The sequence below is a fragment of the Falco naumanni genome, chromosome 4 (assembly GCF_017639655.2).
Source record: "Falco naumanni isolate bFalNau1 chromosome 4, bFalNau1.pat, whole genome shotgun sequence".
Lineage (NCBI taxonomy): Eukaryota > Metazoa > Chordata > Aves > Falconiformes > Falconidae > Falco > Falco naumanni.
This window is the reverse complement of record NC_054057.1, coordinates 74,236,945-74,262,301: the sequence shown is the minus strand read 5'-3', so window position 1 is coordinate 74,262,301 and position 25,357 is coordinate 74,236,945. Positions and strand designations below refer to the sequence as shown.

At 60.0% G+C, this 25,357-nt stretch overlaps 2 protein-coding genes across 3 annotated transcripts; both read left to right on the top strand.

The window, feature by feature from the left end:
- Positions 1 to 867: 867 nt before the first annotated feature.
- Positions 868 to 3,139, top strand: PTX4 (pentraxin 4). The gene is made up of 2 exons (XM_040592355.1): positions 868 to 1,060; positions 1,197 to 3,139. Exons 1-2 carry the CDS (start codon positions 872 to 874, stop codon positions 2,454 to 2,456), a joined length of 1,449 nt encoding a protein of 482 aa, XP_040448289.1. The 5' UTR covers positions 868 to 871; the 3' UTR covers positions 2,457 to 3,139.
- A 196-nt stretch (positions 3,140 to 3,335) lies between these two features.
- CLCN7 (chloride voltage-gated channel 7) lies at positions 3,336 to 25,086 on the top strand. 2 transcript variants are annotated; one of them, XM_040592353.1, is made up of 25 exons: positions 3,336 to 3,569; positions 11,441 to 11,512; positions 12,744 to 12,815; positions 13,043 to 13,108; positions 13,734 to 13,866; positions 14,206 to 14,315; positions 15,048 to 15,128; positions 15,559 to 15,621; positions 16,159 to 16,242; positions 16,409 to 16,502; positions 16,939 to 17,003; positions 17,485 to 17,601; positions 17,937 to 17,991; positions 18,497 to 18,557; positions 19,289 to 19,427; positions 19,722 to 19,815; positions 21,166 to 21,335; positions 21,679 to 21,730; positions 22,050 to 22,177; positions 22,358 to 22,443; positions 22,734 to 22,866; positions 22,974 to 23,033; positions 23,396 to 23,572; positions 23,670 to 23,750; positions 23,871 to 25,086. In XM_040592353.1, the coding sequence occupies exons 1-25, from the start codon at positions 3,438 to 3,440 to the stop codon at positions 23,955 to 23,957; spliced, it is 2,412 nt and encodes an 803-aa protein (XP_040448287.1). In that variant the 5' UTR covers positions 3,336 to 3,437; the 3' UTR covers positions 23,958 to 25,086. The 2 variants fall into 2 exon arrangements, with proteins under 2 accessions (XP_040448287.1, XP_040448288.1); XM_040592354.1 differs by lacking the exons at positions 3,336 to 3,569; positions 11,441 to 11,512; positions 12,744 to 12,815; positions 13,043 to 13,108 and adding an exon at positions 13,133 to 13,244.
- The last annotated feature ends 271 nt before the right edge of the window (positions 25,087 to 25,357 follow it).

Sequence of the window (25,357 nt, the reverse complement as noted above, 5' to 3'; positions counted from 1 at the left end):
GCCCTGCCTGCCTTACCCGCCCGCCCTGCCTGCCCTGCCTTGCCTGCCTGCCCTGCCCTGCCTAACTCTGCCTGCCCTGCCCTCCCTGCCCTGCCTTCCCACCCTGCCCTGCCTGCCTTACCTGCCCACTCTACCCTGCCTGCCTGCCCTGCCTGCCCTGCCCTGCCTGCCCTTCCCTGTCCTGCCTGCCCTGCCCTGCCTGCCCTGCCTCTTCCTGCCCTGCCCCGTCCTGCCCTGCCCTGCCTTGCCTAACTCTGCCTGCCCTGCCCTGCCTGCCTTACCTGCCCACCCTGCCCTGCCTGCCTGCCTGCCCTACCTGCCCTGCCTGCCTTGCCCTGCCCTGCTTGCCTGGCCCTGCCTGCCTGCTCTGCCCACCCTGCCTGTGCTGCCCTGCCTGCACCACCTTGCCTCCCCTGCCTGCACTACCCTTCCCTTCCCTGCGTTGCCTCCCCTGCCTGCACTGCCCTGCCCGCCCTGCCCACACCACCATACCAACCCTGCCCTGCCTGCACCATCCTGCCTGCCCTGCTCTGCCTGTCCCACCTGCCCACCCTGTCCTGCACCCAATATTAACTATTGAGACTCCTCACCCTGCTGCCCTCCAGGAGCTGTCCCTGTCCCACATGGCTGGGCCCACCAAGGCTGTGTGCCCAGGGATCCCCACAACACCCTTCCCCGCCCCAGGGCTCAGCATCCCTGCCTGGCCCCTGACCCGGGCAGCCAGAGCCCCAGGCAGCTCCTGAGCCGGGCCAGCCGCCCCCACAGTGCCTGGCCCAGGGCAGCAGGGCCGGGAGCCCAGGAGCTGGCGGCAGCTAGGGCAGGCCGGCACTGCCTGCAGATCTCATCATGGTGCGCCGGGGGGGGGGGGGGGATGGACACCACGGGGGCAGGGCTGGCCCTGCTGTGCAGGCATAAAGTGTCCGGCAGCAGCATGGCGGGGACAGCGCTGCCCCTCTGCCTGCTCCTCGCTGCCACCCTGCAGGGTGGCCTGACCCAGGCACTCGGGCCTGTGACCCGCTCTGGCCCCCTGCTCCTGCGGCTGCGGCGGCTGGAGGAACAGGTGGGTGTGCGTGGTGGGGAGGGGGCCCAGCCTGGCCTGTGCCAGGGGAGCACTCAGTGTTTTGGGCCAGGCTGGGGGTTGCGGGAGCCCGGCACAGGGATGTGGGTTCACCCCGCCTCACCCCACTCCCCTGCAGTTTCACCGGCTCCAGGAGGTGACACTAAGCCATCTCCAGAGCATCGCCAGGAATTACAACATCTCCTACAACATCGATGGACGCTTCCAAGCACTGGCAGAGCAGGCAGAGGCAGCTGCGGCTGCCCGGGCTGCCCTGGGCACCAAGCTGGCCCACTTGGCCACCACTAGCCAGCGGCTGCACCGCAGGCTGAAGCAGCTGGAGGGGACAGTGGGTGCCCTGAGCCCACCACACTGCCCACTCACTCACCCACTGGGTACACTGGTGGAGGCTGGCACCAAGCTGCACAGCCTGCCAGCCACTGCCCAGAGCTGGGGCAGCCAGCTGGAGTGGGAGTCGCAGAGCTGGATGGCCCCCAGCACTCCCAGCCCTCGGCGCCCAAAGGCAAGGCGGCGGTGGCAGCAACGCTGGCAGGAGGCAGGGCACTGGCTGCCAGCCCATGCCAGGCCTGGTGGAACACCCCGGGAGGATGCAGAGAACCTTTGTGATACAGCACCAGGAGCCCAAGTCATGGCATCAGCGCTCCCCACCATGACTACGGTCCCCCAGGAGCAGCCACGGGCCCCCCAGCAGCCAGGAGAGGGTAGGTACGGGCCCCCTGCCCCAGTGCCCACCTCCCCAGCCTGCCGCACCGGTGCTGTCCTGCTCTTCCCCAACACCTCCGCTGAGCGTGTGGCCATCCTGAAGCCAGGGCTGCACCAGGGGCTGCGGGAGCTGTCACTCTGTGCCTGGCTGGCCACCCCAGCCTCCTGCCTCGGTGGCCTCCTCTCCTACACCACCCAGAACGGCAGCAGGGAGCTGGCTGTGCGTGGCTGCGGCAGGGACCTCCCACGCTCCGTGCACTTTGTCATCAGGAACAGGCATTTTCGGGAGCTCCCAGTGATGCCACTTCTGGATGGCAAATGGCACCATCTCTGCCTCACCTGGTCCTCTGGCCAGGGCCAGTACCGCTTCTACGTGGACAGGCGGGTGCTGGCTGCTGGCTCTGGCTTCCAGCAGGGCTATGAAATTCCAGCTGGTGGCTCATTGGTGCTGGGCTGGGAGCAGGACCACCCTGGCAGGGACTTGGGCACCGCAGAAGCTTTTGTGGGTCACCTGGCTGGCTTCGTGCTCTGGAGCCGGGCTCTCCTGCCAGGGGAGGTGGCTAGCGTGGCAACTGGCCGGGCTCTGCCCCGTGGCCCTCTCGTCACGCTGGCCAATGCCTCCCTGCAGGGCGGGGTGCAGAGGGTGTCGTGCCCCTGCCTCCAGCACTGCCTGTGACCAGCCTGGCGGTGGGAGTGGCGCCAGCCTGAGCCTCGTCCTCCTGGGGTGATGGGACACCTGGCAGAGAGGGCGCCTCAGGACTGGGGCCACTGGATGTGGGGCAAAGGAAAAGGGCTTTTGGCAGCCAGCGTGGCAGGGGTGGGACCTGTCCCAAAGCTGGGGGCTTATCAGCTCTGACCAGAGGGTATATGGCCCCAACGTTCTGATTAAAATATATCCCAATTAAAATTCTCCTCTCCAGGCAGAGAAAGAACTTATTTCTGGTCTGGCTTTTCACTGTACCGCTCAGTGCTGCTTAGGGCCAGGCAGGAGCTGCTCAGCATATGCAGCTAGAGCCCCAGGCTCCGTCACACATGAGTGACCCCTGCCTGTCCCCCGCCACCGCCAGCATCTGCCACTGAGTCACCCCGAGGGGGAAGCTGTAGCTCGGAAAAGCCCGTGACCGGGGTGAGCCAGCAGTGCCCCAGTGCCTGGCCCTTGGCCAGCGCAAACCTTCGGGTCGAGCTGCGGCTGGGGGCTGAGGCAAAGCACACACACGCTCCCACACGGCTGCCCGGTGCAGCTCCCTGCCAGGAGAGCGGCAGCAGCGCCGGCTCCGCCCGCTCCCCGGGCTCCCCGGGCCGGGGGGCCTCGCTGCCAGGGCTGCCAGCCGCAAGCCGCGCCCGGGCCCGCCGCGGGGCAAGGCCTCACCGCAGCCCTGCGGCCTCCCGGGCCGCCGCCGCCGCTCTCCCCGCCTCGGCAGGCCACATCCCCGGCGCCGGCTGCGGAACGGGGATGGAGCCGGGGCCGGGTCGCGGCCGCTGTCCCGAGGAGAGGGCTCGGCGGGGATGGGGGGGGCGCGGGCGGGACTACAGCTCCCATGGTGCCCCGGGGCGGCGCGGCCCCTGCCGGCCGCCGTAGCGCTCACGTGAGGGCGCGGCACGCGGTCACATGACCGGCCGGTGAGGCAGGGCCGGGCAGGCTGCGCCGCCGCCCCGCATGGCCAACGTCGCCAAGAAGGTGTCCTGGTCCGGCCGCGACCGCGACGACGACGACGAGGACGGGCGTGCGGACGAGACCACCCCGTTGCTCAACGGTACCGGCCCTGGGCTGGCGGCCGGTGGCCGGCAGGTGGGTACCGGCACCGGGGGGGAGGGTGGTCTGCCCCGGCCTCCCTGCGTCGGGGCTCGGGGCCGTGTCCGCGTCCCCCTCTGCTGTAGCGTTGAACCGGGCTCATTGCACCGGGGCTGGGCGAGGGCTGCCGGTAGGGAGCTGCGGGGTGTCGGGGCTCTACCCCCTGAGCAGCCCCCCGGGGGGTCGGCCGGGGAAAGCAGAACCTGGAGACCACCCCGTTGTTCAACGGTACCAGCCCCGGGGCGGCGGCTGGCGGGTGAGTACCGGCACCGCGGGAGGGTCCCCGGCCTCCCTGTGCTGAAGGCTGCCGGAGGGGGGGCCGGGGCTCGGGGCCGTGTCCGTGTTCCCCTCTGCTGTAGCATTGAACCGGGCTCATTGCCCCGGGGCTGGGCGAGGGCTGCCGGTAGGGAGCTGCGGGGTGTCGGGGCTTTGCTCCCTGAGCAGCCCCCGGGGGAGGTCAGGGTCCCTCTGGGCTCCCCCAGGCTGGGGAAAACAGAACGTGGCAGGGTCCAGAAGGGAGCAGCTTTCCAGCAGAGGAAAACAGTGCGTGGGAAGAAGCCAGGAGGGAGCCACGGCCGTGCCGTGGGGCTCTGGGGTCACTCAGGGAAAAAACTGAGTGTGGGGACTGACTGGCTGCCCACCCTGCCGAGTGCTGGGGCAGTCCTGCCATGGCCAGCTGCCAGCATGGGGTGCCAGTGCCCTGCCAGAACCGTGCGGCAGCTCTGCGGGGCCAGCTACTGCCCACTGCCCTGCTGTGGGTGCAGCCGAGCCCCAGGCAGTGGGATTCTGTGCTGGTAGGTGCAGGGTGCTGCTCTGCTGCAGCTGCCCTCTTCATTTCTATGAAAAATCTCATTCTGTGAGAGAGCCCGTTGCCTGGCATGCTGCTGCAGCCCAAACCAATGTGTCAAGCTCAAACACAAGAGCACCCAGCGCTGGCGCGGTGGTGGATGTCACACGGTACGTATGGAGCTGCGCTGCCAAAAAGCAAGTCCAGGGTGGGCTGTGTTACAAACACGGGGAGGCCAATTCTTTCTTGCAAATTATTTTTGAGTAATTAACTGAAGAGAAATTTCTCTCTGGTGTACCTGGCTCAGGCAGTCTGCCCAGCAGTCTTGCCCGCACATGTGTGGTTAGCTGAAGCACGGCATGGCTCTGGCTGAGGCACTTGGTGCCTGTTACAGAGCGAAGCTGCAGCAGGGTAGGCTGTGCGGGGCGAGGGCCATGGGCTGGGTGGGATGTCAGGCTGGATCCATGGGGTGTTTCTGTGCCAGTACCAGGTGGGATAGGGGCTGTCTCTGGGTGATGTCTTCGAATTTCTTGTGAAGAGTTTGCTGGGAGACCTGAGTTTAGACAGGGAGGAGCAGTGCCAGCTTTTGGCAGCTGTTAGCAGGGACATCTCACCGAGCATGATTCTGTGCTGCTCTGCTCCTGGGCAAGTCAGAGCAACAGGCTAATTAGAAGGAAAGACAGGGTTCGTTAGGCTGGAAGCATATAGCATTGCGCTGTGGCAGTGGGGTATGGCGCCTAGAAGGAGTCACCTGCACCACTGCAGCTGTTCTGGTGTAAAAAAAAAAAAAAAAAAAAAAAAAAAATCTTCCTAGTCAGTCTAATGGGACCCTGTGTGTTTACAGCACGGGTTGTCTTTATAGACCACGTGGTGAATTCTGCAGGTCTGCAGGGTGTTAAAATAGGGATTAACCAGATCTCGTGGCTGTGAGTCAGTTAGGAAAGGCTTTTCCTGGTGGCTTGGAAGAAATTCCTGAGCCCCCCCTACAGCCCGGGCAGTGGTGGTGGATATCCAGCCCTGCCAATCTGATTTATTGTCAGTGTCCCTTCACAGCGTGGACAGCTCAGGTCCCAGCTGGTGGCATAGGCACTATGTGGCATTTTCCTTAGCAAAGGAGGAGAGCAGGTACCTTGCCAGAGCTCCGAACCCGTGGCTGCCCAGACCACACATGCCTCTGGCAGTGGCACTGACCTGGCAGTGGCAGCTGGGTTGCCACTGTAGCGCTGGGGTTGCCTTTCAGCATAGGGCAGCTGCCTCTCTCCTTCGGAAGGTCCTTTGACCTAGATGCTGTGTAGTCATGCAGGTTGAAGCAGGAAGGCAGGACAGCTTGGGCAGAGAGAGACTGGAGCTGCTTAGCTCACAGGAGACTTAAACCTGGGTTGTCCCCAGTGGAGCTTCTTCCCGTTCTTGTGTGCTTGTTCAATGGAAATGAAAGCCATCTTAAAGTGACAAAATGAAACAGGTCTCTAGTTCCCTATCTGACTGCGGTTGAATACTTGTGGGTGGGAGGTGAGGAGGGGCTGGCTAAACATGCCTGTGACCATAGAGGGGATGCTACAGGGCTGTGCCTGAGGTCCCCTCTGGTTTTGGGGCCAGCTGAGTGCTGCTTTAGAGCTGTCTGAGTCTTCATCTTCTCACTGAGACTTTCTAGTGCCTCAAGTGTATCAAGAAGCAAGACGTTGCCTGTATGCCTGATCATTGTGCCTACTGTGGGTTGCCCCTTTCCCACTTTCTTGAGCTGTGCATGTTGGTTCTTGGGCTGAGAAGTGGGTGGATGATTTTAGTAAGAGCAGCCAATTTCCATCATTAGGCATTTTTTCAAAAAACAGTTCTCCTTCGCTACCCATTGAAGATATGCTTGGTGTTTGTGCTAAAATGCCTTGACTTTGGACTTGGCATAATGCTCCTGCTCCAGAGGGTGCCTGGAACAGGAGATGTGGGCAGGGGGCCACCAAAATGTGGACCAGGCTGCTGCTGCTGGGCGGCTCATCCTTCTCTGTGTTTGTTCTGCCTCTCTGGAGTTACTGCTCTTGTTTTCTTTTACTTCAAGTAATGGGGTGTGAAGTGCAGCCCGTGCGACCCGGTGGTGATGCCAGAGGGCTGCCGTGTTTGCTGCAATCGGAAAACCTTGGCGGGGGGGAGGGAGAAAAAGAAGTCTTCTGCATGAGCCCTGATTCCTGGTGGGTGGACTGCACATTGCACATCCCCTGCGTGCTAGCAGAGAGGCTGCCTGTCCCTGCCTGCCTGCTGCTGGAGCCTGGAGCTGGCCTCCCTGAGAAGCCACTGCCCTTGAGCGGTGTCAGGAGCTTCCCCAAGCAGAGGGGTTTTGCAAGTCCAGTCCCTTCTGCTGGGTGCTCGTGCTGTTGGGGACTGTGGCGATGCTTTAACCTCACACTGCTCCTCTGCAGAGGGGACAAGGTACCTGGAGAAAGGCAGGTGGGTCAGGGAAACAATAGCATCTCCCAGCCTTGCGCAGGTGAGGGACAAGGAGCAGCTGTGCCCTGGAGTGTCAGAGGGAGGCTGGAAGCAAAATCACAGCTGAGTGGTGACACCATGGGGAGAGTCTGGATGTTTTCTCCCCGCTTATGAGCCTGGAGGTGAGGAGCCTTGTTCTCTCCTGCCATGGTGTTTTGGGGATGGTGGCTGTGTTGGTTGGAAGCCCATCGCAGCTGTGGTTGTGTGGTGGAGGAAGGGGATTTCAAAAGCCCTGCAGTTCCTCTTCCCCCACATGCTGCCATAGCCAGTGACAGGGCTTCCATAGCTGGTGAGCCACCCAGTGACACAGCCTCGAGCCATCCTTCCCACCCAAGCAGGTACCGGGGGCTCCTTGGCAGAGCACACTGGAGCCAAGGGAACCCTGAGGGCTGGAAATCCTCTTTCTTCCCCCCCTGCTGCTTCTGCAGTACTGCTGTGGGCTTCTGATGTGGTCTGCACCGCGCATTGTCTCAGTGATAACAAAGCCACGTGCTTCCAGTTTGTTAATGAGCAACGGAACAGTGATAAGGGGTGGTGTATGGGGGGGGTCTTCATGCCAGACCACAGGGGGTGGGTGATGTGCCGCAGGGAGCTGCCTCATCCCTGTGGAAGTGGACTGTGGAGCAGAGTCAGATGTCCCCTATTTCCAGCTCTTCAGGGTGATGTTTGGGAGGCACTGCTGGGTCACTGTGCACACAGCCTGGGTTGGTTCTGCAGCATTTTGGCCTCAGTGGAAGTTACTCTGCTACTCACAAACAGGGACTGCTCTTTGACTGCTGTGCTTGGACCTGAAATACTGCTGTGGCATCACATACAGCAGGGTGGCTTCTTGTCACGCTGGCTAAACGGGGGTGCTGGCAGCAGTGCTGCTGTCTCCCACCCCAACCTGTGATGCTCCGGGCTGGTGCTGGTATCTACATTCAGCTGCCACTGCCCGACCTCGGAGATGATCCTTCTGGGGCATGAGTAGAGGATGGCAGTTGAGGTCTTTTGCCAGATTTTTTTTCTTGTTGAGATTGATCCTGAATTTGCTCTTGCCCATCTCAGAGCAGTGCTGGAGTAGGTGGCAGTGTGATGACGGGGAAAAGAGCCTCAGGAGGTCTCTAGCCCAGCTCCTACTAAGAATGGATCCCTCAGACCAAGTCACTCAGGGCCACATCCAGTGGAGATTTGGGTATCTCCAAGGACAAAGGCTCTGCGCCCTCTCTGGCCCCAGGTTCGGTGTGTCACCACCCTCGGGGTGAACATTTGTCTCTGATGTCTAAGCAGATGTTCCCTTGTTGCAGCTTTTCCATTGCTTCTTGTCCCATCAATGTTTGAGGAAAGTCTGACTCCATCTTCTCTGCAGCCTCTTGTTAGGTGTCCAGAGATGGCCAGAAGATCTTCCTGAGAAGCACCAGCTTCTCCTCATATGTCTTGCCACATGCTCCGGCTCCTGACTGTCTTACTGGACTCACTCCTGCATCTCCATGCCCTTCTTGTCCCAGGGAGCCCAAACTGGACACCAGGTCCCAGGTGTGCTATCTCAGGTACTATGCAGAGGCATGGGATCCCTTCCCTGGACCTCCTGGCTGTGGTCTTGCACCACCCAGGAGGTGGTCAACCACCTCCACTGCAGGTTTGTGCCACCTCTTCAACTTATTCACCAACATGCTGCAAGGCTTTTTTCAGCAAAACTGCTTTCTAGCCACTGGGGCACATCCATCCCCGGTGCAGGGCTTTGTGTTTGCCTCTGCTCATCTTCAGGGGCTTCCCTGCAGCCTGGTGGGCTCCTTCTGAGGAGCAGCCCTGCCTGTCAGTGTACCAGCTGCCCCACTGGCAAAGTCGTTAAGCAGTTTTGGTCCAGACCAAGGCTCCAGACAGCTCTTTGCAGGGCTCAAAATGGGTAAGGAATTGGCTTTGCCACCCAAACAGGGTGAGTGCCGAGGGCTGGGTGCCATCATTGTTCATGTACCGCTGTCGGAGGCAGGCTCAGCTGGCCCACGAGCCTCTCCTGGGACAGAAGAGCTGTTAACCCGCCTGCATCCTCTGGCTTTTGGCAACAGTGCGTGTTGTTATGTGGAGATAATTGTACCGTGGTCACACCGACATCATACGTACCCGGGATCAGCAGCTGCCTTGGCCTGAGTTTGAAAAGCATCCAAAGGAGGGTGGTGCTGTCCGTGTGCTCAGTGAATCTGAGCCGTGCACAAATAACCTTCTGTCTTGGCTCCTGGCTGCCTGAATATGCCCTGTCTCTCTTACAAAAATTGAGTGCTGATGGAAGTAACTTTTTTCTGTCCTCCCAGCATGTGATCCCTGTGCCAGGTGGTTTGGGAGCCAACTCTCCGCTCACAGAGCGGCTTGGCCTGCCTGGATGCCAGAGGGATGCCAGGATTTAGTGGGTAGGGGCTGCATATCAAAATCACACTCCTTGTCTAACAAAGTTCAGCTTCAGGTTCAACTGCAGCTCCTTTCCCTCCATCTGTGCTTTGGCCCTGCTGCTGCCTGACCCGCTGGGAGCAGAGCTGCTCTGCCCTAGCTGCTTGCTCCATAGGGAGGAGTGTCACCGGTTCAGCCATGTTTAATATTTCGGCAAACTCCCATGGCTAGCAGAAGGAGAATTTCCCTGAAGGGCTGGTCGTGCCTGAAGGTCTGAGCCCAGGCGTGAGCAGGGGATGTTGCATGAGTGGCTGTTTCCATCTCACTGCCTCGATCTTGCCCTAGATGTGTGGCATCTGATGGGAGCCTTAAATCTTTGTCCTCTCTGAAGCCAGTGGAGCTGGGTTCCCTTGCAAGGTCTCAGCTTTGTCCCTCCCAGGGTTTCAGGGCAAGGACTGTGTCCTTCCCCCCACCCCAAGGTGGCAGGGGCCCGGCTGGGACCTCCGCCTGCCACCAGCACAGCTGGGCACCAGTGGGCACTGGAACAGGCAGTTCCTGCCTCCAGCTTGTGACTGTGGAATTTCCCATCCGTGTACCCACAGGGAAGTGACAGCGTTGGGTGTCCCTGGCTCATAGGTGTCCATGGTGGTCTGCTCTGACTGCTGGGAAAGGGCTCTGCCTGGATCTTTTCCATGGAGATAGTGGAGCCATCATGGACCAGAACCAAAGCCCAGACTGGTCTTGCCAAACCAGTGTCCGAAAACGGCTGCATGGAGCGCTCTGTGCTCAGCCCCTGCTGCGGGCTCAGGCTGCTGGGGACAAACAGGCGCCGAGGAGGGATAGAGGCAAAGCCTGGCTGCAGGTCAGGGAGTAAATGGGAACGTGGAGCAGACAGAGAAATCAGAAAAATAGGTCAGGCTGCAAGCACAGAGGGATATTCTTTGTCTGTAGTGACGTGTGTGGCTCCTGGCTGCCCTGGCCTGCTTGTTCCAGACGGGATCGGTGGGGATTAAAGGAGCAGGGTCTTGATCTGGGATCTGCCGGCTTGTGGGCAGAGAGGGACTGACACGCCAGGGCCCTGCTGCTGCTCACCATCCCTCTTTTATTCTCCAGTCCTTTATCCTGGCATCTGGGGAGGGATGAGGCTGTGGAGCAGAAGATCTTAATGTTGAGAAATGGTATTTGGGCTGTGCTTGGAGACAATGCTGCTTGCACCCTTGTACATCTCTGTGTTTCACAACAGTGGAGAGGTGACGGCAGCTTGCCTGCTTCTGCCCAGTCCCCTCGCGGCACTGCCCAGCTGGCAGCTGGCTCGGCTGCAGACCAAACCCTTGCCTGCATCGGCCAGGAGATGGGAGATGCCCCAAATAACCCAAAGACTCCCACATTACACAATCACACTGCCAGTAACAAGCCTGAGCGGTCACCAGTGAAAGGAGAACCTGCTCCCCAGAGGGAGACACAAGTGCTCCTTCCCGGCATCGCGCTGGGGCTGGCTCGCAAGCCAGCATCCCCAAGGCTGCATGGGAGCATCATGCCCTGCTTCCTCTTGTGTGTGCTGGCTGGCAGCCAGCCCAGCCATCGCTCCGGTCCCGGCTGCTCGGAGAGGGACAAACACACCAATGTGCTCAGCTCCCTGGCTGGGAGCTGCTCCCGGGGAGCCGGTGGCAAAGCCAAACGTGCCCTCTGCCATCCCTTACTGCTGGCTGGGTGCACAAGCTGAGGGATGGCGCTGGTGCCTCTTGGTGTCCTTGTGACTGTGGAGATGGCACTTTGTCTTGGGGGTTTGGTCCCTCCCCAGCTCTGGGGAAACATCAATGTGCTGTTGGGCACAGGTCTGCTGGCTGCACGGCTGCTGGGTGTGGGTACCATGCTCGTCGGCCGGAGGCTGTTGGTGACTCTCCCAGCTCTCAGGGCTGCCAACTGCCAGTCCTGGATGAGCTGCTGCTGGTTGGCCCCTTCCCTGGGTGAGCCGGCTCTGCCAGCTAAGAGGTTGGAGCAGCTTGGCTGAGCCATGGGCAGGCTGCTGCTGCTTGGTGTTCCCTCTGAGGTGGCGGGTCCCACCTCCTCAGCGTGTCCTTCATGAGCAGCCCTCTGTGGGTGCTGTGCTTCAGGGGGCTGTGGCGGTGGGCAGGCAGAGCGCGACAAGGAGGGCAGAGGACAAGCACCTGTGTGCCTGCCTCTTCTTTCTACCAGGGCTTGCAGCATGTTCAGAAGTTGACCCCATTTTCCCTTCTCTCCTCAGCTCACTTCTTCCTCCTTCCTGCGCATCGGGCAGCTGAGCAATGTGGACCTCAATGAGGATGTCCATGAGCTGGTGAGTGGCACAGGAGGGAGCCCACTGTTACCAAGACCCCTTCCCTTCTTCCACTAACAGCATTAACGGCTGCATTTGTTCCCCCCCTTCACATCCCACTTATCCTATGAGGGCTCCAGTGCTTCCTCCTGGGCTGGGTGACCTTCATGGTGTGGGCAGCTGCCTGCTGCTCTGCCTTGACCCTTGCTGCTTCCCCTTAGCCACCACATGTTGAGGTCCCCTGCGCTTCCTGGGCAGCAGCACCAGCCTGCCAGCACAGGGACCTTCCTCCCACGGGAGCAAATGCAGAAGTGCATGGGGTGGGATTTCTTCCTTGTTGCCATGAAGGCTTAAAGCTGTTTCTCTTGCCCGCTGCCCAGCTCAGCGTGAAGGCAGGGGAGGGGACATGCAGTGTGACAGCAGCTGAGGGGGACACGTCTCAGCTCTGGGGACAGGGCTAGGGGCAGAGGAAGCATCTTGCAAAAACTCTCAGGCTTCAAGCTATTCCCTGCCTCCCCCATGCACACCTGAAAAGCTTTTGTTTCCCAGGTGCTCCTGCCGCAGCTCAAGAGCTGTAGGAAGAGCAAACGAGAAGACTTTTGCTAAATGTTTCTTGTGGAATTCTTAAATGGGAAGGGACATGCCTTAATCCAGTGCCTTGGAGGACAGGCTGGGTCTGCTTTGGCCATAGCTGTAACATGGGGCTGGAGAAGGGTACAGGGTGCCGCTGGTCCCTCCAGCATCCTCAGTAAATGCCCTAATTCGGAGCTGGGAACAGCTTGCATGGTCAAAGGCATTTGGGAAATAAAAGTTGGTTTCTGCCCAAAAACACAGGCTTGCTTGAAATAGCTCCTTGCTTTCAGCCAGAGGAATTTCCTGCTGAGGTGAAAGGTTGCCCTCCACCGGGGCACGGGCACGGAGCCACTTGGAGGCAGCGCTGGATCAACATGGCAGCGTGCTGCCCTGCTGGGTGAACCCTGCACCTGCCTGTGGGGAAACATCCTGCCCTGGGCTGTAGAGGTGGTGGGTGGGAGTGCATGCCTGACAGCCTGCTCCAGCTGCCTTAAATCCCGTATATCCACCAGCTGGTGGAAAAATCATCCCAGATCTCAGCCTGCCAGGCAGCTTGCACTCTGCAGTCCTCCCTGCCTCTCCTGAGCATAAAAAGCTAGTGTTAAACCAGCAGTTACGTGGTAGAGGGGAGGGCTGGAGTCGGACCTGGCTGTCCTAACCTGTGCATCATGTCCCACAGGAGACAGAGCTTCCTCGGCAGCATCCCAATGAGATCCCCCACAATGAGAAGCTCCTGTCACTCAAGTATGAGGTAAGTGCCCATCTCCCTCCCAACTCAGCTCTGTTCTCTGGGATGCAGTGGGTGAGGGTTTGTGGCTGCCCAGCTAGGGAGGTTTCAGCAGGGAAGGAGTGGGTTCGAGGGGGGAAAATGACACAGGGGTGTGGAAGTGCAGGGGTGAGGGTCTGAGGGCAGCCCTCCAGCACGACCATCTCTTCACCTGTACTAGATGGTAACAGCATCTCCCTTTCCTGAACTAGAGCTTGGACTATGACAACAGTGAAAACCAGCTGTTCCTGGAGGAGGAGAGGAGGATAAACCACACAGTGAGTCTTGCTGTGACCCAGCTACCTTCTGTCCCTGCAGCTGGGATGGCCCAGGGAAGCTTCCCTCCCTGCCCAGCTGCTTGGGGGGCTTCTCCATGCCAGAGGAGGTTGTGTTCAAGTCAGTGCTTGAGCCAGGGTGAGTTTATGGGCACTGATCAGCTTGTGATGAGCCATAAAACCTTGGGAGCAAGGACCCAGCACAGGGTGGTTCAGACAGGAGCTGGCCTGGGTGCGAGTTGGCATTGCTGGGCAGCACGGGGCAGGTCCCTGAGCAGAGGGACTTCTGGAGCCATATGAAGCACCTGCCCTGGGGGCTTTGGGAGTCAGTGGCACAGCAAGAAGCTCAACAGGAGGGGTCTGATGGCGGCAGGCAAGCTGGAAAAGCACGTCTACTGTTAGGGATCCCACAGGGGGCAGGGGCAGTGGTTGAAATAAGTAAATTGTAGCCAGGCTTTGCAATCTAGGCTCAGCCAGCATCATTTTTCCCTGAGCAGCTCTCCTTGGAGCTGCCCAGGTATAGGGCTACATTGGGGAAGGTGACCAGGTGGGTTGGAGTCCCCTTGATGCTGGCGGGGGCTGAGCTGGGCTGGGTGGCAGCAGGGTCTGATGGCTGTCGGTCCCCCAGGCTTTCCGGACGGTGGAGATCAAGCGCTGGGTTATCTGTGCCATGATCGGCATCTTCACCGGCCTCATCGCCTGCTTCATCGACATTGTGGTAGAGAACCTGGCTGGGCTGAAGTACCGGGTGGTGAAGGGCAGTATCCTCCCATGGAGCCATGGCCGCTGGCTGGCCAGGAGGTGTGGGATCTCTGCTCCTGGCAGTCACAAGAGGGGTGCTGGGGGAGAGGGCAGGGCTTCCTCGCCTGAGTTTGGCAGCATGGATCCTGCTGCCCGAAGTGCTGCCAAGCTCCTGGCTGCTCTGTGGGGCTGAGCTGGGGCTGGGTGCTGCCATCACGGAGGTGGATCCTTGCAGCAGCTGTGGCTGCCCTAACTGTGCAGGATCTGCTGCAGCCCAAGAAGCATTTTAGCAGCACCTTATCGTGGTGGGAGGGATGGTACCCAGCTGATACTGGCCTTTCCTTGAGCTGCTTCCCCAGACATTGACAAATTCACAGAGAAAGGGGGCCTGTCTTTCTCCCTGTTACTCTGGGCTACCCTGAACGCCAGCGTGGTGATGGTGGGCTCCATGATTGTTGCTTTCATAGAGGTAAGAGTTTGGAACTGGTCTGGCTTGGGGTATCCCTGTGCCTCCTGCCCTGGCTCTTTACGTGGGGGAAGCAGGATCACGTCTCCAGAAGACATGCGCATCTGTGTAACAGCAAATGTATTTCTGCCACATTGGCTCTTGGTAGCCCCAGTTCCTCAACGTTGGCTCCAGCTCTGCTGTTGAGGTTCTCCAGGGCCATCAGACTGACAGGATGTGCTGCCCTTCGCTGGTAGCCTGGGGCAGAGGGTGTGCTTCAGCCTTGGGTGCTCTCACAAGCCTTGGCCCTGGCTTGGTATCTCCATGTTGGGTGTTCAGGAGCATCAGCGGAGCGCGGGCTGGTGGGGTGCCTTGGGGCCATGCTTAGGAGGACAGGTCAGAGACTGGGCCACCCTGAGTCAGCAGTGTCTTCCTTGTGGCTTTGCTTTTGCTTTCCCTGGCCACCAAGCGTGAGCCTTCTGCAGCACTGGGCCTCTTGCCATGGCATGGTGGTGGGAACAGCCTAATGGTCCCCAAGAACCCAGCCAGCTCCTTCTCCTTGGCACATTTGCCCTTAGGGGCAGTGGGTACCTCCTTCAAGCCCTCCTCCAGAGCCTGTAGATAGGCTTTGACCTCATCTCTCAGCCTCTCTGAGGCTGTGTGTGGTGTGCCCTGTGCTGAGAGACGGGGGTAAGGTGGCTGGTGTGGCCCCATCCTGTACGTGGCAGCCACTCACGCTCTTCCTGCTCCCCACAGCCCGTCGCAGCTGGCAGTGGCATTCCCCAGATCAAATGCTATCTCAACGGTGTGAAGATCCCACACGTTGTCCGCCTCAAGGTAGGAGGGGGGAGGCGGTGGGATGTGTGTGTTCTGCCCGCGATGGGGCTCCCTCCGCCTGGCCTGGGCACGTTGTGTCCTTGCCTGCGCTGTGCCAGAGGAGCTGGCATGAGCTCCCGGCCACCCCGCTGTGCTGTCCCGCTGGTGCCGGCGGGTTAAATCCCCTGCCCTGGGATCCGCAGCTGGCACCGGGAGAGCAGCTTTGGGCAGTTCTTTGCTCTGAAAAGAAGGTTGGCCAACCCCATTGCCACAACGGGGGGCTGAGAATCACAAGCTCCCCAGGGTCACGGTCATGAACAAGTGGTTTAGGGTCAGTGACTTAACCTAAACCACCTGTTTGTGACACATGTGGTCCGTGTCCCCCAGGGCTGCCACAGTCATGTTCCTCATGCCTCCCACGTGATGTGCTGTGCTTGTCTCTGTTTTGCAGACCCTGGTGATCAAAGTCTGCGGGGTCATCCTCTCGGTGGTCGGCGGCCTGGCTGTTGGGAAGGTGATGTGCACGAGGGCTCTCTGACACGCTGCTGGCATACGTACTGCACCCCTCGCCGGCCGTGCACTGGGGGCCCTGTGGTGGCTTCCTTCCCACTTGTATTCGCTGGCCTGCTGGCCAAGGTGACTGGTGTGGCCAGGCTTGGGGAGCCCCCGGGACACACGGTGCCACCGAGCCAGGCTGTGCGTGGCTCAGCTGGGGGCAGGAGAGCAGCAGCCTACATCTGTCGGTGGTTGTCCTGGCAAATGTTAGATGGGGGACCTGGGTGCCCCATTGGGACCTTTCTGATTTGCTAGGATTGAAGGAAGGGAATCCCTAATCTCCTCAGCTGGTGGAAGTGCTGGTGGGAACAGGCCATGGGAGACACTTGCTAGAATGAGGGTTTAAGGGGGGAAAATGGCAAGGTCTGTGTTTCCCAGAGGGAAATCCTCCCGGCCAGCTTCTTCAGGGCTGCGACCTGGTGAGCAGCATTCAACCATCCCTGACCGTCCCTGGGGTTCTTCCCTCTCTGATCTGACTCTGCTCTCCTGCCTGTAGGAAGGACCTATGATTCACTCTGGAGCAGTGATTGCTGCTGGGATCTCCCAGGGAAGATCCACGTCTTTAAAGCGAGACTTCAAGGTTGGTGCTGAGGGCCAATGGTTGTACTGCAGATGCCCCTCCTGTGCCCAAACCGGGCTGCTCCTCGGGGTCACACTGGTGGCTTGGGCTTGTGTATGGAAACCGTGTCTCCCTTAAACTCATGCCTGTGGCCAGCCCTAAACCTGCCTTCGTTTTGGTGTTTCAGATCTTTGAGTACTTCCGCAGAGACACAGAAAAGAGGGATTTTGTCTCGGCTGGAGCTGCTGCTGGTGTCTCGGCTGCATTTGGTGCCCCTGTGGGTACGTGTCCTGGCTCTCTGATGCTGAGCAGTGCCTGCATGTGGATCTTGTCAGGAGGTTGCTCCCACCTGCATGGAGGCAGCTGCCAGGATCTGCCCTAGGGCACTGCAGGAGCCCTCCCACAAAGTGCTCAGCCCCGCTCCAAGCTATCCTGCCGCGCCATGCAGGTTTTGGGAAGAAAGGAGAGGGATCATCTGTGATCATCATGATCTCTGATCCCAAATGTTTCCTCCCTGGGATGGAGGAGGGCAGTGAAGGGGCTTTTCTGTGATCAGTACGTCACTGATGGCTTGATGGCCTTGCTGGTCCCTTTGCTGGAGCCTGTGAGGTGTGGAGCACTTGGGCTGGGATTACTTTGGGTGCCTCGGCTGGTGCTGTGAGCCAAGGGTCTGTGGCACGTGCCCCTTGTGAAGGTGTTTGTGTCTTGCATTTGCAGGAGGTGTCCTCTTCAGCTTGGAGGAAGGGGCTTCCTTCTGGAACCAGTTCCTTACGTGGAGAATTGTAAGTACTGGAAAACAGGAGCAGTAAATGGAGGACTGCCAGCTCTGGTGTGAGGCATTGCCTTTTCCCAGTGCCCCGCAGCCCCAGGCCTCCTGCCACCCCTGCCTCAGCTGGGCAGCCACGTGTAACATCCCAGGGAACAGTGTCCCAGCTCCTCCTTTGTGCCCTGGCCCTTGGGGCCTGAATTTGAACGTGGCTGAGCTCTATCTTGCTGCCAGCTCCTTTCTAAGGGAGCTGCCTGGGGCTGTGCCTTGGGGCAACAGAGAGGCAAATGGAGGAGCGAGCCCCTGGTCAGTGTAGGCTGCTCAAGATGCTGCCACAGGGAACGTGGCCTTTTGTCCCCACCACACCGTGGGTACCAAGCCCTACGCGAGGGCCTCAGTGCCGGGAGCACATGGTTTGGGGTAGTGCAGGGGGGCATGTGGTGAGGGAGCAGGGCTGGAGGCAGCTGGCAGTGACTCTGGGCTGCATCTCTTTCTAGTTCTTTGCCTCCATGATCTCCACGTTCACTCTGAACTCTGTCCTGAGCGTTTACCATGGCAATGCTTGGGATCTCTCCAGCCCTGGGCTCATCAACTTCGGCAGGTTCGATAATGAGGTACGGTGCAGATATTCCCTGTGTAGGGCTCTGCTGGGGGGGTTAGAAGCAGCCCACGGCAGCTTGGGGCCGCTTAGACATCACCAAGGGGCTGAGGCAGGCTCTGCCCTAGCAGGCAGTGGGGTCTGGCCAGACCCCAGCTCCACCAAGCCCAGCAGAAGGCTTTTCTGCAGCCACTGCTGAGTCTGGGGGCTGCGGGGTATCCAGGGGAGACTTTGGGGCAGCTCTGGGAGCTGCTTGCTGGCACAGGCTTGTGCTGTCCCAGCAGACAGTGACCCGCTGTGGGGCTGCAGATGGGCCAGGAGATCTGAAACCCATTTCTTGCTTGTTTGCAGAAAATGGGATACACCATCCAGGAAATTCCTATCTTCATCTTTATGGGAGTGGTTGGTAAGAAAGTGCTGCTCTTTCAATTTGATTAGTCTGAATAATTTCCTCTGTTCTCTGTCTGGGTCTAAAAAGCTTTGGGATCCAGTTTCCTAAGGAGAATGGGAAATCCATTAAGCTCTGGATCAGAGGCTGCTTGTAGGGTTTACATGGGGGTGAGAGCGGGATCCTAGCCCAGCCCTTACCGCTGTAGCAGAAACGAGCCTCTTTAATCCATGTACCACAAAGTCCTTAAGTGGGGTCAGTGCATCGCAGTCGTGGGCAGCCCCTTGCTTTCAAATGAGCTGCCTTTGTCCCGTGGAGTTGGCCCATCCCACTGCTCGTGCTGGGTTCCTCTTGGTATCAGGTCCTGGCTGTCTCTGCAGAGACAGCATCCATGTGTCACAGGGCTGTTGGTCACACTTGGGTTGTTGATGTCTCCCTGAGTTTCACAGGTTCCTTGTGTCCTACGCAGCTGTAGGAGAGCCTGGGACCTGTGTGCTGAGCTTTTCCTCTTTTGCATTCTCAGGTGGGATCCTTGGGGCCCTGTTCAATGCCCTCAACTACTGGTTAACGATGTTCCGAATCAGGTAAGAGCTCATGGGTAGTTAAGGTGATTGGCATGGGTTGGTTGGCACCTTCTGTGCTCCCTTGAAGCAGTGTTCCCAGCCAGAGCAGGGCTGTAATCTTGCACTTAATGTGAGCAACCGCAGCCTCTGGAAGCTGGGAGGCTGTGCCTCTCCCTGCCTGTGGCCGAGGCTGTGACCTGCAGCATCCCACCATTGCTCTCGCCCTGCCAAATACTTCCCTCGAATGACTTGAGAGCCCAAAGAGGTGCAAACACTGCGCAGATCTGACTGTTCTGTGCTTCTGAGAGTAATGAGAGAATGTATCCAAGCCCAGTCTGGCACAGTCAATACTTGTCACCAGCTTTTCAAACACCAGGACCAGCCTCGTGGCCTCAGGGAGGGGTGACTTGTGGCCATGGAGCACTGAGTGGTCTGCAGCAGCTTCCAGGCCATCACTCCAATTGGGCTTTTCACAGGCCACAGCTTTCAGGGCTTGCACTGTCCCCCCCTGGCAGATCATGCCAGCCTTTCCATGGGAGCTGTACCCAACGCCGTGCAGGGGAGGCAGGGCACAGCTGGAGCTGCTGGCCTCCCAGCCCACCTTTGCCAGCCCAGGACAGCCTGGTGGGGTCTGGGTGGGGAGCAGAGGCAGCCAGCCTGTCTGTCTGCCCAAAGTGATGTGGCAAGCCAGGCTGCGGGTGATCCTGCCCGTGCCCCTGGGTGCCACCCTCACTCCTCTGCTCCCTTCGCAGGTATATCCACCGGCCCTGCCTCCAGGTAGTCGAGGCCATGCTGGTGGCAGCGGTGACAGCGACTGTGGGGTTTGTCATGATTTACTGCTCGAGAGACTGTCAGCCCATTCACGGGAGCACGGTGGCATATCCTCTGCAGGTAGGAGATGCTGGAGAACAGCCCCCCGGCATGGAGGGCACCCCGAGCCTGGGCGGAGGCTGGTGGATGAGCAGGGAGATGAGACTGTGCTGGGTTTTGTGGCACTGGACCTCGCAGTCAGTGCCCTCACCGCAGTCAGTGCCCTCACCGCAGGCAGAGCTGGCAACCCTGGCGTGGTGCCGCTGTGCTTGCCGCCCAGAGCCGCCACCTCGCCAGCACATATCCCCCCCAGCCTGGCAGCCTTCCTCACTGCGGGCAGCCCACATCTGCCACTTCTCTTTTCTTCCCCCTCAGCTTTTCTGCGCTGATGGAGAGTACAACTCCATGGCCACTGCCTTCTTCAACACACCTGAGAAGAGCGTCGTGAACCTCTTCCATGACCCTCCAGGTCCGTGTGCCTGGCAAGTAGGTCCTTGAACATCAGCAGAGTGGGGCTGGGCTCGCACGAAGTGGCTGACCTGTTCCCTGGCCACTTGGGGGACAAGACAGGGGATGACCGGTATAGCCCCATGAGGGCACGATGGGATCCAGCAAAGTACTGTACCTGCTCCTTTCCTGCTGTGGTGGTGGAAGGAGGAGGAATGGGTGCTGTGCCTCATGGCAGCTAGGAGCTCAGCCAAAGGGCTGTGGTCTCGGGAGCCTGTGGGCAAGGACGTGGTTTTGTTTATGCACATTTGCAAGCTGTCACTTCTGAGTTGTGTGGGAGCATGTCTGACCCTCGCTGGCTCTCTGAAGTCTGTCTTGGGAATATCCCTGGCTGTTTTCTTAATTAGCAGGGCCTCTTGCCCCAGAATGACTTTACCTTCTGGGCAGGTTGAGGAAGTGGATCTTGGGGTTTGGATTTGCTTGAGAAGTGCAATTTGGCTCCCACTTCCCTTGGACCTGGAGTAACGATGGCACGCCCTCTGCCCGCTGCTCTGAGTTTGGTGCGCAGCTGCACGTGGGCAGGGAGCAGACAGCTCCAAATCTCTAATCCCTCAGCACAGAGTACAGCTTGGCCAGTTGAAGCCAAGTGATGACTGTCCTGTGTCTCAGGGCTGCTCTCTGCGATGCTGGGCCCTCCCTGGCTCAGGGCTTTGGTCCATTGACCTCCCTGTGAAGGAGAGCTTGCAAAGTCCTCGTTTAAACTAGACTGAGTTGCTCAACTATCTTAAAATAGCAGCAGGCTGAGTCCTGAAGACAGCAGGGTCTGGCTGTGATGGCACAGCTTTTGTCATGGGATGGATTGGGACCGGCCAGAGCAGCCATGGGAGCTGTGGGACAGGAGGGGGTCTGCAGGACCTGCTCTGCTGAGCTGATCCCAAAGCTGGCGGTAGGCCCCCTGCCAGCTCTCCAGCACCTCTGTCCTCCCGACCTTGTCCTCCAGCACTGGTGGTCCCTCAGGGCTTTGAATCCCATCAGGCTGCCTTGCAGGAGGCTGGGAACCACGGGGCTGGAAGGGGCTGGGTCACTGTGGGTCATGAGATGGAGGAAAGGCGTGTGCTGGACTTGGTGGGATGGGAGGGCTTGGGATGGCACTGGGTGGCTGGCAGGGCCCTTGAGGGGGCAGAAACGACTTAAAGAGCTGGTTTGAAAGGCTTGTGCTGCCAGGGCAGCAAGTGGACCCGATGAGAGGGGCTTTTACTGCTGGGAGTGTGTTGTGGGGCTGCTGCTGTCTGCTCTGCCATGGCCACAGCCTGTCGCACTGTCCTTTGGGCTGCGGGACTGGCACTGACTCTCCATTCTCTCTCCACCTCAGGTTCCTACAATCCCATGACACTGGGTATGTTCACGCTGATGTATTTCTTCCTGGCCTGCTGGACCTATGGCCTCACGGTGTCTGCAGGGGTTTTCATCCCCTCCCTGCTGATCGGCGCTGCCTGGGGGAGGCTCTTTGGCATCTCCCTGTCCTACCTGACCAAAGGCTCGGTTCGTCCTTGGTGGGAAGGGGTGCTGGGTGGTGGGAGTGGTGGCACCCAGCCCTCCTCCCTCACTGCTGGGCAGGTGGGATGTGCAGGCAGCATGCATGGAGGTGGCTAAGAGCTTGGTACAGAAGTCTGGAGTGGGTTGGGCTCCTTATGTGATGTATTTCTGAGCTGGGTCTGGCCTTTCCAAATTCCCGACAGAGCCCTGCCAGCAGCTGGGCTGTGCAGGCAGCCTCAGGTGCTCCTTCCTGCTTTGGAGGGGGTTTGGGGGGCCAGGGCGCTGCTCGCTGTCACTGGATGCCTTGCAGCCAGCAGCTGACTCGGCTCCTTCTCTCTCCTCTGCTCAGATCTGGGCTGACCCCGGGAAGTATGCCCTGATGGGAGCTGCTGCACAGCTGGGTGAGTTCCCCACGGCACAGTCTTGGCCACCTCCTGATCGTATCGGGGTGGAGGTGGCATGGGAAAAAGCGGTCCCTGCTTCCCTGCGCAGCTTCTTCCCCAGCTGAAGCCCAGCCTAGCTGTTGGTTTCTGAATGACCCTGCCAAGCACAGGCAGTGCTGGGGCACTAGTGAGGGCTGGACTTGTCCAAGGCTCCCCTGCCTGTGCGGGTGGTCCTGTATCGCTGTGCAGAGACTTGGGCCTCAGGTGTTCTGCTGTCCCCTCATCCTGTGTTTCCCTGCCCTCCTAAACCCCCAAACTCCTTGGGTGTCCCTCACAGGTGGAATAGTGCGGATGACGCTGAGTCTCACGGTCATCATGATGGAGGCAACAGGCAATGTCACCTATGGCTTCCCCATCATGCTGGTGCTAATGACGGCAAAGATTGTGGGAGACTACTTCGTGGAGGTGAGGGCTGGTGTGCTCACCAGGACAGAGCAAGAGGCTGTGGGTCAGGGTTGGTGGTGTTGGGGAGCCGGGGGGGGGGGGGCCAGGACAAGCGTGTGCTTCCTCAGAGGTGAGCTGATACTTGGCTGTACCCCTCAGCATGTCACTAGGTGGCTTCTGATGGCTCTGCTCTCCTTGCAGGGGCTCTATGACATGCACATCCAGCTGCAGAGCGTGCCCTTCCTGCACTGGGAGGCCCCGGTGACATCCCACTCCCTCACGGCCAGGTAAGTGGGCTGTGGGACACTCCTAGGGCAGCAGGTTTTGGACCCTGCTGTTGGCCTGAGCTGGAAATGGAGGTGGTGACACACTTCAGTCCCAGGAGTGTGCTGTCCCCTGGTGCCACCAGCTCAGCTCCTTCCCTGGCAGGGAGCGTGGCCTGCAGTGCATGCCTTCCCCATGTCCCTGGCAGGTTCTGGGGACAGAGGAGACATCAGGGCTGTGGAGGTGTGTGTGTTGTGGGGGATGTTTGGGACATGTTGCCGTGGAGCTGTCTCACACTGAGCCTTCCCTGCAGGGAGGTCATGAGCACTCCTGTCACCTGCCTGCGGAGGATTGAGCGAGTGGGCACGGTTGTGGACATCCTCAGTGACACCTCCTCCAACCACAATGGCTTCCCAGTGGTGGAGAGCAACCCTGATGCCACCCAGGTGGGCCAGGCACTGCTTGCAGGAGGATGCAGCTGGGGGTTGGCCCCACAAGGGGTGGCTGTAGTGTGGGACCCTTGCCCCATCTCATGCCTGGTGCTCTGTTGCAGGTGGCAGGACTGCGGGGTTTGATCCTACGTTCCCAGCTCATCGTCCTGCTGAAGCACAAGGTGGGTGATGCTGCATGGAGGCTCTTTGGGCCATGTCTGAGCCCTGGTGCCCCTGTCCTACTGCTGCCTCAGGCCCCTTGCTGCCTGCCTTGCTCAGGAGGGGCTGGCAGGGTGTCCCTGTCATCACGCTCTGCTCACCCAAGGAGATGGTGGGGGCTGCTGTGCTGTGTTAGGGTTACCCCAGCATCATCCTGCACCCCACTGGGCTCACAAACCCCGAATGGGAAACAGGCTATTCTTCTGCAGACAGTGCATCTCCCCTGTGCTCCTACCCTCTTTCCCTCCCTGTCCCCGTGCATTGCCCTAACCCTGGTGCATGTTGGTGCTGTGGGACAGACCCCAATGGTCTCTTTCCTCCCAAGGTTTTTGTAGAAAGAGCCAACCTTAGCCTGGTGCAGCGACGGCTGAAACTGAAGGATTTTCGGGATGCCTACCCACGCTTCCCCCCCATCCAGTCCATCCACGTCTCCCAGGATGAGCGCGAGTGCATGATTGACCTCAGCGAGTTCATGAACCCCTCGCCCTACACCGTGCCTCAGGTAATGGTCGGGGACCCCTCTGCACCCCGGCATCCCGGGGGTCATGGATAGGCAGCGGGTGCCAGCAGGGGTGACACGGCCCCGTTCTGCCTTGCAGGAGGCGTCTCTGCCACGAGTGTTCAAGCTCTTCCGAGCCCTGGGACTGCGGCACTTGGTGGTCGTGGACAATCGCAATGAGGTGAGTCTCTGCTTGCTGTGTGTGGGCAGGCTGGGACCCTGGGGGCGAGGGGGGGCATGTGCCCTTGTACCTGGGCTCTGCATACCAGCATGGGGCTGTGCCCTGTCCCCTTCCCGGCAGGTGGTGGGCATGGTCACGCGCAAGGACCTCGCTAGGTACCGGCTGGGAAAGGAAGGCCTGGAGGAGCTCTCACTGGCACAGACGTGACGTGGGGCAGTGCTGCCCAGCAGATATGCACCCCAGCTCCTCGGAGCTGGGGACTGCCTTTTGCGGGAGGCAGGGAGAGGACTGGGCCAGCCCGTGCAGGCATCGTGGTGCCTGGAGCACCGGCATGGCCGTGCTGCCCTGGCTCTCCTGCCCGTTGCTGCCTTCCCACGTTTACTGCCTCCTCTTCTCACCCCTTCCTCTGCTTCCCCGAGGGATCAACACGCACCCTTGGCTCCGTTAGCTCCTGGCATAGGCTCTCCCTGAGGGCTGGGTTGAAGGCTGGAGTGTGCCAGGGGAGCAGAAGTGCCCTGCTGAGCTGGGCACAGTCCTCTGCCATGGCACATGGCCTCCATTGCCTCATCCACCCAGCCTGGGCTGTCCAGGACCTAGCCCTGTCCTGGCCCCTGCTGCAGGGCCTGTGTGGGGAGCAGAGGGGATGCGGTGGGGCTCCCCCCTGCTCCCAGGGCCCCGGTCCCCTGCCCTGTGCTACTGCCTGGGGCAGACGCTTGAGTCTCTGGTCTCTGTCCCTTCAGCTGGAGGAGGGGGCCGTGCCCTGCTCGGCTGTGCAATAAACGGGCTCCAGTGGTTCAGCAGCTGCCGCCTCTTGTTCTTTCTTGTTTCCCTCATCCACTCTGACCCCAACCTGGTGGTGGGGAAGACACCCGTGAGGGTTCAGGGCAAGGATGGGGCCGGGGGAGAGCTGCCTGCTTCTGGGGCACTGTTGGTCCTGCAGCCTGTGCCCATGGCGTGTGCCCCTCTGCTCCTCCTGCCCTCCTCCCACCATTGCTGCTGCCTCTCCCCTCTGCCCATGCTGGGGTCCAGAGTCACCCTGAGTGTGTTTCTGCACTTGCTACAGCTTGTTCTAGCCTTTTCCAGCAGCCTGCGCCCCTGTCAGGTGCTCAAAAACCCACCTCCAGGCCTGGGTCTGGCTAGGGGGGAGGAGAAGAGCCTACACTCCCCTGGGTGAGGAGGAGAGCTCCAGCCCTGGCACCTCAGCTTCCCATCTCCCACCACCCTTGCTCCTCATCTTGGCATTGCCCTCTCCTCCCTCGGGCAGGGGCAACCTGGTTCGTGGAGGGGCTTTTGACTGTGGGGTTCTGTGCTGAAATAAAGCCTGTTTGTACTTTTATTGTAATGCTGCCCATCTCTTGCTTCTCTTCTTCCCCGGGTGCTACGGCCCAGGCTTGGCACCATGTTTGCTGGTGTCCCTCTGGGGCTGATCCTCGTTCCCCGCTGCTGGAAACTAGGCACAAACTAGGGGGCTGCATGGAGGGAGGGCAGCCCCTGCCTTCGTCAGCCCCCTGGCAGGGCTGGAGCGCTCAAGGCAGGGGGTGGCTGCCCCTGTCTGGGTGCTTTTCCCTTTCAAGGCCAACAAAGAGCCACCACAAAGCAGTGAATGC